At 43.2% G+C, this 13852-nt stretch overlaps 1 protein-coding gene across 4 annotated transcripts in view; it reads left to right on the plus strand.

The window, feature by feature from the left end:
• Positions 1–1090: 1090 nt before the first annotated feature.
• Positions 1091–13852, plus strand: part of NEK7 (NIMA related kinase 7) — a 61626-nt gene continuing 48864 nt past the window's right edge. Inside the window, exons 1-2 of one of the 4 annotated variants that reach the window (XR_003531401.1) lie at positions 1091–1245; positions 13783–13852. The exon at positions 13783–13852 is cut by the window's right edge and continues 15 nt beyond it. Coding sequence is in view for 3 of the 4 variants with exons in the window: in XM_027666099.1 (XP_027521900.1) it covers positions 13811–13852 (42 nt within the window). In the remaining variant the exon portion in view is untranslated. Of the gene's footprint in view, positions 1246–1464; positions 1484–8043; positions 13438–13782 lie in introns of those variants that run through there. The other 3 variants (XM_027666099.1, XM_027666101.1, XM_027666100.1) reach the window with 3 other exon arrangements.

Below are 13852 nucleotides of genomic sequence, written 5' to 3' on the forward strand. Positions count from 1 at the left end.
CCTCAAAAGCAGACAGTATAATGTTATACAGAGGGAGCTGAATAGACCTTTTCCAGACATAGTGTCCCATTTCCTATTTATTTTGCAAGACTTAAATCAAGTATTACTTTACCTGTTACAAGAAAAGAAAACCAACAAAATCTCCAAACCCTTATACGAATTGAAGTTTGGAAAGTACATCTGATTCAAGAGAGTTTTAAATTATTGGAGTGCCTATTTCAGAAGGCTTTCACACCTGAGGAAGAAGTCATTTGATCACAATGATCCCTAACCTTACTGGGGAAATTCTGGTCAGCTTTCATACTTTTTCCCTATGGTTGGTTCTTAAAGCTTCTCTTTTGTTAAGTTAATTGCCTATCCTTGCCCTGAAGCAGGCTAAACTTTAAGGAACCTGAAAAACAGCAATATTCCCGAATTCAGTATTTTTTGATCTACCTAACCCCAGTGAAAAGTAGAAGCTGGTGGAACACGATTCATCCAGAGTCTGGCCTTTTTTCCCCCCATAACTTTTATTTCTCCAAGTATAGCAAGAAGGAGTTTGAGCCACTTCCAGCCGGTACAGTCAGTTAATACCGAACGTCTTGTAGATTATCTCAATTTACGTACAAAACGAGCAAGTACGTTGTTTGACACGCTGTGTTTCCACATCTGGCTGGGCCAAAGCCTGAAATCATTGCTGTCCGCCGCACTGCAGAAGGAACAGTCCATGGCTTCAGAGGCCGGAGCGGGTGTTTCTCCCGCTCCCGGTTTGTCCAGGGGCGAGCGGCGCTTCCCGTACCCGCTGTTCCCGCAGTACCCGGGCACGGGAAGGCCCCGCTGTGCTCCCTGCTATAAACACCATAAGATCAGCGCTCCCTGTCCCAAGGCAGGCACAACCCAGGCCATTCCCCACCGAGCTGCGACCTCCCCGTGCACAGGACCGGGCACAGCCCGGCGGGGACAGACCCGGACAGGGACACACCCCGGCGAACCCCGCGCCCCGGCCGGGCGGGGGACTGCAGCGAGGCGGGGCCGCTGGCCGCCCCGCCCCATCCTCGGGGATGCCGGGATGTTTACGGGCCCGGCAGGAGCGGCGGGGGGCGGAGAGCAGGTCGCGGCTGTCGCCGGTGCCCGCGCCGCCCGCCAGGAGCCCCACTAGACGCCAGCGCCGGCGCGGCCACGGGCCCGACGCGCCGGAGGAGCCGGAGAGGAGCGGCGGCCGGTGCCGGGCCCCCGCGGCAGGAGCAGGCGGAGCCGTGCTGCCCGGTGAGCGGCGCGGCGGCGGGTCCGGGGGGTGCCGGGTCCGGGGGTGGTTCCCGGGGGGTCTCGGCGGCCGCGCCCGCGCTCCCGGGGCCGCTTCCCGCACCGCGGGGGCCGCTGGCGGGCCCGCCCCCCGCCGCCTCCCATTGGCCGGCGGGGTCCCGGGGCGTAGCGCCATTGGCCGCGGCAGCTGCCGCTCCGCCCGCGCGCGGAGAGGGGGCGGCGCGAGGCTGGCGGAGTGAAAGTTTGTGCGCGGCCGAGGCGGGACGGGACGGGGGGCGATGGTTGCGGGCGGCCCGGGCTGCGCTGGGGGCTGAGCTGCCAGCGGGGCACCGCCGCCCATGTCCCGCGGCCGGAGGGCGCCGAGGTGCTGTGTGCGTGTGTGTGTGTGTGTGTGTTCGCGCGTGTGTGCCTCCTGCGGGAACGGTGCCCTGAGCGCTGCCGTGGCGTTTCGGACGGCGGCGGCAGCCGCGCTGCGTCCGCCGAGCGGAGCGGGCGGCCGGCGACCCTGCCCGGCCTCTCCGCCTCTGGCTACCCTGCCCCGGTTCCCGGTGCCTCTGCCGCGCTGTGTTGCTCGGGTGCCTCTCGCCAGCAGAGCTACTTCCCGGGCTGTGCCTCCGCGTGTCCCCCCGGTTTCCTCCAGGTTTCCGTGCCCTCCTCCCACCTGGGTCGGCTGTATGGCACATCCTCCCCGGGGCAGCCGCGGGGGCAGCCCAGCCTGGAGCTTTCAAAGGGCACCAAGTGCAAACAGCGCCGTCGGCGGGAGCCGCGGCCCTACGGCGGGGGGCGGGGGAGCCCCGGCCCGGGGGACCCGCTGGGAGCCCCCGGGAGGGCGCGGGGGGTGCCCGGCCGTGGTCCCGCCGGCGCGGGCAGCGCGTCCCCCCCTCCCAGTCCCCGCCCGGCCGGTGTCGGCCGGACCGCTTCCCCGGGGCCATGCGGGGCTGGGGGAGCTGAGGGCAGGAGGGGAGCGCTGGAAGGGAGGCATCTTTCGTCTGTTGGGGATGTCCCCCCTCCTTGACCTTACCGAGTGCCCCACCTCGGTTATTTAGTACTGGCTCTGAATTCTGTTCTGTGTCCGTGCGAGCTGTACCTGCCTGGCCTTAGGATTCAGAGGTTCAGAAAGCTGTCAGCGGAATGTGCTTTGTTTTGGTCTGCGTTTTGTGAGGAGCGTCACTTCTTGAATGGTAGAACTTAGGATGTTCACCTTAGTTCTGGTAAAAGATGATGGGGGAGTGTTCATTAATCACACAGGTATTTGATTATTACTAGAAAAAATGTTTTAATTTCTTTCTCTTCTTGCACCAACTCAGTGGTAACTTTTTTGTCACCTTCGAAGTGATAGCAATGTTTTCTCAGGTTCCAGATTGTATCACTTCTTGGGAAAGGTCACACATACACAGTAGTTTCACTGACTGTAGTGGATATATTTCCTATATAAAGTTGTATTACAAGCTTGAGATGCAGAAATTATGGTGAATAATATGTTAACCTATAAAATACACACTTTGGATTACCAGAGGATTGTATTTGACGAGTAGATTTGCTAAATCAAGACAAATGAAATTTAAAAGTATTTTACTTTCCAGGCTATTTAGGAGACAATTCAAGTATTGCGGTGCTGTAGAAATGTCTGTATTTTAAACTTCAGACTCACACTATCTTGAGAGAGAGGAAGTGCAGTAGAAAAGAGCCATTAGTTCATGGGCTGTGGAAAACTTAGGCAGAGGAAGGAAAACTGTTGTGTTATGGAAAGAGGGAAACTTACAAGCCAAGTCCGACAGTTCGTGAAGCCCTGCAAGTTTGTTTGTTTGTTTTTCTTTTTTGTTACTGGAAGAAAGAATAATATTTAAGAGCACTCGTTCATTAGTTTCAAAACATGAAGATGCTGTATTTATAATTATTTGATGTTTGGATAAATGACTTCTCAAAGCACACTTAGAGATTTTTCACTGTAAGGCTGGAAATACTGCCTTTGTCCTAGATATCTTGTATTCAACACACCACATTGCAGTAAAAAAAATAATTTGAGAGCAAATCAAGGAATTCTATCCAACTAAATTTTTTTTTGGTTGACTTATCACAGTGTCTTCCAGGGTCTACACGAATTAGGAGTTTGTTTCAAAAGAAGAAAAAAATTTAACATTTTGGAGTTAATCTGAAGGCCCGTGAGCAAATGAGAAACTCAAGTGAAAAACAGAATGCAGGAAGTTAGTTGCTAATTTTACTGTGATCTGTGGTGTCTTCTGAATTGTTAGATAGATAGCCTATCCATGCCTTTCTTTTTTTTGTGTAAGAGTTAAGCTCAGTTGCACAAAATATAGCCAGTCCTGTGTATTTGTCCGCAGAGACAATTTGGAGAGGCAGTTTGTTCATATGTGCAAAACCCACCCATGTTTAATAAACTCTCAGTCCAGTTCTCTGCATTTATACCAGCTCTACGTTCAGTTGTATTGCCATCGATGCCGTGTTGCCTTCTGAAGTTTGACATTGTTCCAAACATCTGTGCTGAGTGGTTGAGTTCACGTTACCTTGGAAAGTCCCCTGGGAAAAGTCAAGCTGCAGTAACTTCTTGTCTACCTCCAAGGGAATTTTTGATTATTCAGAAATCCTTCCTGATTCCCGAGGAGTAGGATTTAGGAGGGGCGGGGATTATCTTATGCAGGTTAATGCTGTGAATAATCATAGCAGTTAACTGACTAATTTCCAGAGAATTTGTTCAGTTTAGCTGCGTTCCATCTGCTTTGCAACAGAGATGAAAATAACTGACCAAAATACCAAAGTGGTGATAAGGGCAGCCTTTAGAGCACTGATTTGCTGTGTTTATCACCATTTGACCTCCCTGGCCACATGGGAAGGAACTGAACTCTAGACTGAAGTACATCATCTTGCTATGTGTTTCCTATTTTAGTAAGTATTAAAGTGATTCTTCCTGTCAGGTTAGTTAAAAAAGCTTCAGAGAAGCAGTGCTATTAAAATGAGTTGCTTCTCTGGTAAAGAACCTCCTGTGCATTTGTCTCTAGCACATGAAACATAACTATGCTTCAATTGTGATTTTTTTGTAGCTAGAAAATACACAGTATGTTTCAAGTACCGTTATTCCCTGTTGGGCAAACAGAACACATACTTAATTAAGGGAATTTGTTATAAAACTTTAAAGAAGACATTAAAAAGAGGAGTTGTTAAGAAAATACTATTAATAATTATGTTAAAACCTGATTGCATGTGGTTAGTGATATTAGTGGTTTTCTTGCTTTGGATTACAGGTGACAGAGTAAATAGACTGCTTGCATCATGGGGCATTTGAGAGTCTGCATTCAAGCCTCTTTACTTTCAGCTGCTTGGAATGATTTATAACAAAGTTATTGCTGTCTTATTTAGGAGCTGGATTTGTGTTGGACCAGACTAATTACTTCACAATGTCATAAAAGTACATGTAGAGCTTGTAGATTAGATTCTTACTGAAGTCTTTGGGGAGATTTGAGTTGGGTACTGTGAAGTGTTGATGAACCAGTCATTTTCAGTTCATTTTAATTTTGTCAGTGTATAGTGTTGACAAAACTACTGATTCCTAGAAAGCTGAAAGCAAAAATATCACAGGTGAACTTAAAGTTAATTCTAAAATAAGAATTAACTTGTGGTGGGAAAATGTATAGCATTCTGCCCTGTAGAGGCCCTTCTTCTGTACCCTTTTCGTTCTCATCTGAGAGCAGATCCAAAAAAGGAGTTGTCTTTGCAGCAGTGAACTTGCCCTGACTGAAACTCAGAAGTGTGTGTTAGGTATGTGGGCTGTGTGTGAAGTTCATGGAGACAAGCAGGACTTCATAGGAGGAGTAGCAAGCAGCCAGCAGACAGAGTACTGAATGCACAGCTAGTCCTCAAGGGTACTCCAGAACCACAAATTGATCTAGCGTATTGTAGGCAGTGGTGGTTTAGTGTAAAACATAGAAACAACTGTGAGCTTAAGTGTTGGCCTGCCTCTGAAGTGAGTGTGCTGGCTGCTACCTGCTTTGCTTCTGGACCCAAGGATCCTGGATTACTCACTGTTGTACATGATTTTGGGATTCAATGGTAGTGCTGCTCAGAGGGTCACAGGAAGCCTGGTCTCTATTTTCTTTATAGTGCTTCATTCATTTTTATCATCTTTAGGCTAGCAAACTATATACTAGAGGTATATTTTTTTCACCTTACCTGCAGTAAGGTGTTATCTTGCACTGCTTTCTCAGATATTTAGACATTTCTTTAAGGAGTGTATGGAATTTGTTGTTAAATGTGTTCTTCATCACCTGTAGCAACATGGGCGTTATCAGACACAGTTGTGGCACAGTGGTATCCACCCAGCCTTCCTAACAGGATGTATTTTCCCTGTACCTAGCCATAATGGGTTTATCTGACAGTGCTTCCAGTCTTTTAATTTGTCCTGCGTATTTGTTAACTCTTGTGTGAAGCTCACCTGTTTACACTTTTAGTAAATCTCTTCAGCATCTTTTTGCGAATAATTTGTTTTTACAGATGCATTTAAAACCATCCCTTCATTAGGGAATGATCTCTTCCCTCTCTGCATGTGGGAGTTGTAAGGTTTTAGGGTAGTAAGGCTTTCCAAATCATGTCTTAGCTTCCTTCTTCTGAAAAAAATTTTTTTTTTTTTCATTTTGTCCCCGGTTTGACTTGTTACTGTGGTTTATTCTCCTTCCATTTAATTTGCTTCCTACTTCTAGTTTTCCATACAGTGTTTTGTTGACAAAGCTCTTAGCTTGTTCAATCAATTGCCTTCTCTCTGTGCTGGCTCTTGCCATCCAGTTACAGCTTTTTTGAGTTGAAGTGCTTGTTCACCTCCATGCTAAGGGTGAAATACAGTTAAATGTGGTGAGCTAATGTTGGTACTGTTGCCAGAAGGGAGACGTTCTGTTTTTTCTACGGTTCCCTTCCTACATCTCCTGTCCTTGAACTTCCCCTGTTTTTTTTTCTCTGGTGCTCAGCAGACTCCTGCATGCCCTGGTTTTGCTCACTGCTTGCAGAGCATAAGCCCAGGTGCTTTAGAGAATTAAATCAGCTCAGCACCAGGTCCAAAGAGTTCAAGATGGGAACGCAGGATTGCGTGGCAGAGAAAGGGAGGGAAAGCAAGACCTTTGGTGTTACTAAGCTGTTAGATTGACTCGTATAATTTCATGTTAGAGATGTAGTTTGACAGTAGATTGAACTGATCCAAGTTAGGGCTGTTCTAGTCCCAACTATGTCCTCCCCTCTGTCTTTTGCCATCATGATTCTGTCCTTTTCTTTGCAGTGGTACGATTCGGGGAAATTAACTGGGAAAAAGTGACTTTCAGTGAAGGTTAGTTTTCAGCTTGTTTCAATTCTCTTACCAGGACTCTGGGTAGCCACAGGAGCCTCACTGCAAGGAGGGTCTGGGAGTCATGGCTGAAGGCAGGGGAAGCAGCAGCATCATGTAATCAGTTCATGCCATCTTAGAACTTAATTCTTACAGAGGCAGGAGCTAAGCAGAGTGTCATGTGGGCTGAGGATTTGCTTTCCTCATAGTATCATAGTTAGATACAATACTTCATTCCCTGTAAAACTTTTCACTGTGGTGTGATCATGATCCACCTATGTCCCTTATAACTGGCTATTCAGTATGAAGAAATGGGTTATCAAATTTCTTTCAGGTGAATTGACATTAAATGAAAATGCAGAAGGCTGTTACTCAAGCAGTTTCAGTTGTGTTTCTTCTTCAGTTCACATGAAATAACAAACAAACAGTTCAATAAGGGGCAAGTCAGTGCATGTACAACCCTTCGGGAGCACCTTGCAAGATAAGCAATCTACTGGAGTGACATAATTGAAATAGAGAGGGAGAAGTAAACAAAGTATAATGTCTTAAATTGTGCAAATGAACGAAGAGGAAGGGGAGCAGACTTGTGAAGCGAGAGGGCTTGGAGTTTAATCTTCTAGTCAGACAGCACTGAGTGAACTCTTAGTAGTTGGGGGAAGACAGTGACTTCTGTATGTGTTTTCAGGGTTGGAATAGAAATACACCTGATAAGTTGGGCCAAATGGATGAGGAAATTGCGTATGAACCATTAGTGCATTCTTTAACGTTTTTGGAAATGGATGATTTGTATATGGCTGCTTCTGTTCTTGCTAAAACCAACTTTTACCCCAGCTTAACTCTTTGTGTGTTCTTTGAGTGCTTTGACTGAACTGCCCATGAGTGGGGAATTTGGACATAATTTTGCTGGAAAATGCAGTATTTCCATTTAGTTAGCTGATATCTACTTGTGGATTAACAAGGACTGGGAATTTGTATTGTCCAGATTCAAGGCTGTCTCTGCAGGGGGGAGCAATGTCTTGTCATCTTGTGGCTTTTAGGAACTGTTTCTAAAATTAAGGCTAAGTTCTAAAATTAAGGCTAATTCTACTTGAATATAGATGTGTACAGATTGATATTCGATCACTTTCAGCACTTTAAAAGTTGCATATACAACTTTCCTCTGTTGTGGATGCTTCTGCAGAGAATTTGACAAATGAGTATGTATTTTCCACGCTTGAGAATACCTTTTATTTTTGTTTTCTTTCCCTGGACAGTGTGAAGCAAATATTTGCTATTAGCCAGCAGCGGTAAAAATGAAATATTCTGTGTATACACAGTTAGGTATAGATGTGTAATCTGTAAGAATGTGCTGACGTGTATGTCTGCATATATATATTACTATGAATAGATATAATGTGTGTGTATATATAAGTATCCTAATAGGGATAAATGACTTTTTATTGTGATAGTGATTAACATGGTCTTCCAGTACTGAGTTTGCTTTATCTCTTGCCAGTTAATCTTGGCAGAGTTCAAGTGGATGTCAGTTTACATACATTTTGAGTTATTAATGCTTGCATATAAAAATACGTATAAATATAAACATTATAAATTGCAGCTACACCCAGTGTTGAGTGGGTGCTGAAGTGTTGATCAGTGTTGGTGACCTTACAAAGTGTAAGGGCTGGGTTTGACCAGCAAGCCAGTTCCCTCCAGTGGCCAAGCTTTTGCCTTAAAGAGGTTAAGAAATTACTTAAGACAGTCCGGTATATAAACTAATACTGTGGCTGTTTTTTAACCTGCTCACATCAAGCTGAAGGGCTGGGCTGTCGTTTCTGGGTCTGAAGTTTGTCTGCTCCCACGAGGTATGTGGCTTTGGTCTCAGAGCTGAGGGTTATGTCAGTGTGACTCTCCAGCTGACAGAGAGCAGTGCTGGAATCGGACTGGCACGCTCAGGCTCCCTGGCACACACTGCTGGGATTAACAGTGGTGTGGTGGGCTGCCTGATTGTGTTTGGGATATTCAGTAAGGCATTTGGAAATCTAACCCCTTGTTTCCAGAGCACAGGGCTTTTTTTCAGGTTCAAGCGGGGTGACTGTTTGAATATTCTACCTACATTTAAATTGTGCTTTTGGGTAGCTGAGAGTCAACACGTGATATAAGCAAATGGGAATATTTCTTTAGCCTGTATGCTTATATGCAAACTAGTACTAATACATGGTTTTGGTTTTGTTTTTCCCCTCAGCTGACGATGATCCTTATCTTTGAATTTAGCTAGCAAAGATAGTTGAAAAGTTTAGTTATCTAAACCTTACCATTTTAAATCCAAGTTAGATACTGAAGAATCTAACTTGAATCCAAAAATAGGATGTGTAGGGTATTAAATGGATAATTGTTTCTGGAGAGCCTTGGCTCTAACCTAACTCAAATAATGGCTATAGTAAAAACTAAAAATACCTGCCTTTAATTGATGATTTAATCCAGAAGTAAACATAGTACGTTCCTTCGTTTGTGAACAGCAGCTAAATTGACTGTGTGCCCGATCAGCACATTGTGAACTGATGTAACTTCATGTTTCTCTGTGTTAGCGATTATGTGGAGTAGTTACATCTGTATTTTGCAGAAAGAAAGAAGACTGAGATTCTCAGATTCTCAGCAGAACTGTAACACTGAATATTCTGTTAAGTAGCTGCTGCTTTTGCTTTTTTCTTGAAGTATAGCTGTTTTTGCTTTGACATTGATTATTATATATTCTCACTTAAGATGCAAAATTGATAACCAAGTGCATAGCGTGTAGCTAATGGACACCATGTATCACTGAGACTATTAATGATGTTTTCTATGGGAAAACATTGTATTTTTTATTGTTGTAAAATCTGCTATCTGTTAAAGCAGTACCATTTTTGCTTTAATACCACGAAATGTATTTCAGTGTGAATACTTCAAGGACTTGAAGCTATGAAAGTAGTGCTTAAAAAAAATGTTTCACGTGATTAGGCAGTGCATTTAAGCTTTTTCTCCTGAAGTAATTTGATCAGGTTTATGAAGACTTAAGTCACAAGGATTTCAAATTTTTCCTAGGTATCTTTCTTTTTAAAATGTTATTTTAAAATACATTCCAGTGATCTGAAAGCGATGAGCTGTGGCTCCTGTTCAGGAGCGTGTCCTCTGCTCTTACTGACAGTCACGGGTAGTCCCACCTCTGCTCTAGCAGGCTGCTGGAAACCACCTGGAAAGCTGAGTGCTGATTGCAGGATGTGAGCTTGGGGTATAGGAGCATTCCCTTGCCTTTATATCTTTGCATAATCTTCAAATGTGTGGGCAGATCTCTGAGAGCATCGACAGGTGGCCACTGAGGACGTGAATAGGGGCAGGGAGGCCTGTTTGTGAAGGAAGGAAAAGGTGTTACTCCCAGTTCAGGCAGTTGCAGTTTGATAGTCTTACTGGTGAGGACTTGGCTTCCTTTTGCTGTCTTGTGGAGTAAATAGTGGCAATTGGAGGAGTTCCTGTGCAGTTGTGATTTCAAATGAAAAATGGGTTGTGCTGTCTGTATCCCCAGGTACTTCCTCCTGCATCCTTTATGTGTAGGTGCCACCTACTGTTTCAATCAACTGAAAAAGTCAAAGATTTGAAATATTAGTCATTAACCAGAAGTCATCTCATACCTGTAAAGTGTTAGCAACCATAACCTGAGTATAAGATTTAGCATATATGGTTGTGTCCTGTGATCACCTGTGATGCAGACTGAATCCAAATGATTTTCACCTTCAAAAAGGTGAACATTGTCTTTGCAAGAGAACTTATTCAGAAAGTGTTTCATTGTTCCTTTCTCTACAAGTAGTGTTCTGTAGGCAAGGAGTCCTTTCCCTCTACATGATTGGTGTGAGAGCGTTTAGAAACTTGAGTTACATTTGGCCCCTTGGGGGTTTTGGAGGGTGATGCTGGTGTAGTTGACTGCCCCTCACCTCCTCTGTTGTCTGTTTTCCATGAACCATTATGTATTGTGGTGATGGATTTGCAAAAGAAGGCCTTTGTATTACTTGTTTAAAGGTGACAGACACGTCACAAATGATGTGTTTTGTGATTGCATTTCAATTTTAAACAAACATGGACTCTTTGCAGTATTTTTGGTGTCTTTTCACTGTAAATTAGAACTTGAAAACAATCTTTGTAAGAGTAACAATTACTGCCTCAGTTCGAGTTTAAAGATGATCAATATTATACCATTATATTTTGACCTGGAGTTAATATCAAGGTGAAAGGCATGCCTCACAGTGAAGTCTTCAGGCAGCAAAATCCAGTTCTTGCTTGTGATGACAAACAGTACAAGATTCAATTTGCATCCTTGCCATCTCTTTGCATCCTTGGGATTTTGTATGATCAAAATACCAGATTTCTCTGAAATGTGAATCTATCATTGCAGTCTTCAAAGACAAAGCAAATTAAAAAATTAGAATAACTTCTATATATGGGCATAAGATACTGATCTTTTGTCTTTCTGCAAAAGTAACAACAAATCCACAAGTTCATCTTCCATGCTTTGTATGGTAGAATGTGTCATCTCTTTGGTCTGCTTGTTTTTTATTATAAAACCAAGCCACAGAAGGTGGAGCCACTGGCAGTGATAATATGACTTCTCCCATTTCTACTCTTCCCAGATTCAAAAAGGGGAAAAAAAAAAGGTCCTAAACACTTGGACTGATGTGTCCCTGACCACTCAGACAAGATGAACGGGTTGTATAATTCCCGAATCAACATACATCATCTAAACATTTCAGCTTGGATTTCATTTATCTTGGCTATATATTTGCAATAGGGGATAAAGAGTTTTGTGTTTACTTCTTTTCCGTGGGCATTTTGAAACAAGTGTCTGACCCACAGGAATTATCTTCTGGTGCATTACATGGTCAGGATTTTCAATACTTTAACATATTAGTAAAACACACACAAAACCTTCAGTAGAAATATTGATGCTATTGAAAAGATTAAAATTCTTATAAAGACTCTTCAAAATAGCACTTCAGAAAAGAATTATTGCCTTTTTAGCAATGATAGAAAGATCTCTACAAACAAGAAACTAGCAGAAGATTCCTTATTCCTTCCCCAGAATATGTTGCAACTGGATAAACCCCTGTGAATCTACCCGGAGAATTTAGATGAAGCTTTGTGACAACAGTTTAATTTTCAGTGCTGCTGTGTTATGATTTCTTGCCTTGGAGGGGAGGTTGTATGGGAGATGCTTTAGAACTTACCGGAAGAAGTGTTAGTGTTGGTGTCCTAGTGCTGGCTAAAAGATTGCCTGGTCAGTGGTGTGCACTGTCTCTGCCAGCTGATTCACCCTTTCTCAGCATGATCCCTCTGACAGTCTTAGAATAGTCTTGGCAATTCCTACTTCCTTTTTTCTGCTGCTCACTGTGGTTTGATAATTGATTTTTTAAAAATGATTTATTTTATTTTGACCTGCCTGAAACTGCTTTTTTTTGGATCTTTTTTGTCGGTGGACTAGTTGCAGTTAATACATTACAACAGGAAGTTGCTGCCTGCCTGCTTCATACAGGAGTATGATGGGTGGGAAGGCAAAGCCTAAAGGGACCTTTAGTTGCTCTGGAGGATGGCTGTGGTTTGGTGTTAGGAATAGCTAATGGCGCTGGGATGGTGGGGGTTGACTGCTTTAAATGGGCCAGGGAGAGCGGATCACTAATCATTTGTTTGTGTATCCAATCCACTGCTTAGTACCCAAGGTGGAAACTGCGTACACATGGAGAAACTTTGTGAAGCTGCTTTGCGATTATTTTGTCTATTAGTAATGTTATCACAACAATACTGCAAGAACAACAACAGTGCTGTGAGCACAAACTGTTGATTAATTTCTTAAATATTTTGCAATTAAGCCTTTCTAAGGTTTTCTGCTTTCTGTTATTTCTAACCCTTTTAATACTCTATAGACATTATTGGGAAGATTTGCATGTGTTTTAACAGCTAACAGATTCTGTGCTTTCCTGCTGAACTTTGAATGCGATTTGAGAAAACTTTATGTACTCACTCTAAACAAAGATTTGTGGTATGTAAATAGCTTTGTATTCAGAAGTACCTGTGTTTAGCAGAATAAATTTGTCATAGGAAATTTCCTAATGTTAAGTGTTAGGAGGTATCATAAAAAGTGTTTCATGTCTAACTGTCTCTAGAACATTCAGGATTTGGGGCAGGAAATAAGAAAAAAAATAATAAATTGAAAAGAAAGAATAATATCCCTGTCAGACACATGACTCTTATTCCTCCAAAGATCTTGGCAGGTTTGACCAGGTAATAGGCAGAGATACTTCATGTTGGTGTGATGAAAAAGTTGTTCACGGCTTGCCTCTTATTTGTATGGAAGTTTATTTCCTTGTTTGCATTTGAAGCTGCCAGGGAACTTTCTGTTGTCTTCATCTGCACAGAGGTGGCCCCTGTAGGCACCAGTAACACTGGTACTGCACCTGCTCCCCTCAGCAGTGTTGAATAGCCTAAGAAAGGATTCACTTAGTTGAGGAAAAAAAAACCCTCCTGAGTATTTGAGATTTTGTCTCTCCTGTTCTTCCTAGTAATGATTCAGTGCATTTTACAATGCTTATGATTGGTCAAAGCCTTGGGAACTTGGCGGGGATCTTCCCTGATGGGAAATGAGAAGTTTGTGGTTGAGAATAGAGGCTGTGCTTCTAATATAGTATTTCAAAGGCCTTTTAGCTAGCTTGTCAGAATGTAATGAGTGTACCTGGTTAGCTTTTTTCTATTTAGGTGCAACTACTCTTGCATACTCCCTAAAATCTACAGATTTGGCAATGTAAGCCGTATGTGCATTGCAGTTTCAAGTCTTCTGCTGATCTGCTATTTCCTGTGCTGTCCGTAGGTCCAAGGTAGTGGCCAGAAGGTATCTGTGAGGTTAAACAAGCGGTTGGTGACATTGAAGAATAATGGGATGATACAGCTTTTATTAGACAGAACCATTTGTCTGGTGCAAGTAGTTTTAATTCACATTTTTTAATAATAAGTTCAGATATGTATAGTGATTTATTAAATTTTATAGAATAGCTAAACATAAAAAAACCCTCCTTTCCCAAACAGTGCAGGGCTGGAATAGTTAAATGTTCGTAAACTCAAGCATACAAACGAGAAGATGGATTTCTTTGTTATTCTGCTGATTTTCATAAATCATAAATACAGACTGAATTACAGTGTAATGGCTGTATTTTTCTTTTCAGGACATAAGGAACACTTGTACATTACAGAATGGATGAACAATCACAAGGCATGCAGGGGCCTACTGCTCCA

This window comes from Corapipo altera, unplaced genomic scaffold, assembly GCF_003945725.1.
Source record: "Corapipo altera isolate COAL_440 unplaced genomic scaffold, ASM394572v1 119, whole genome shotgun sequence".
Lineage (NCBI taxonomy): Eukaryota > Metazoa > Chordata > Aves > Passeriformes > Pipridae > Corapipo > Corapipo altera.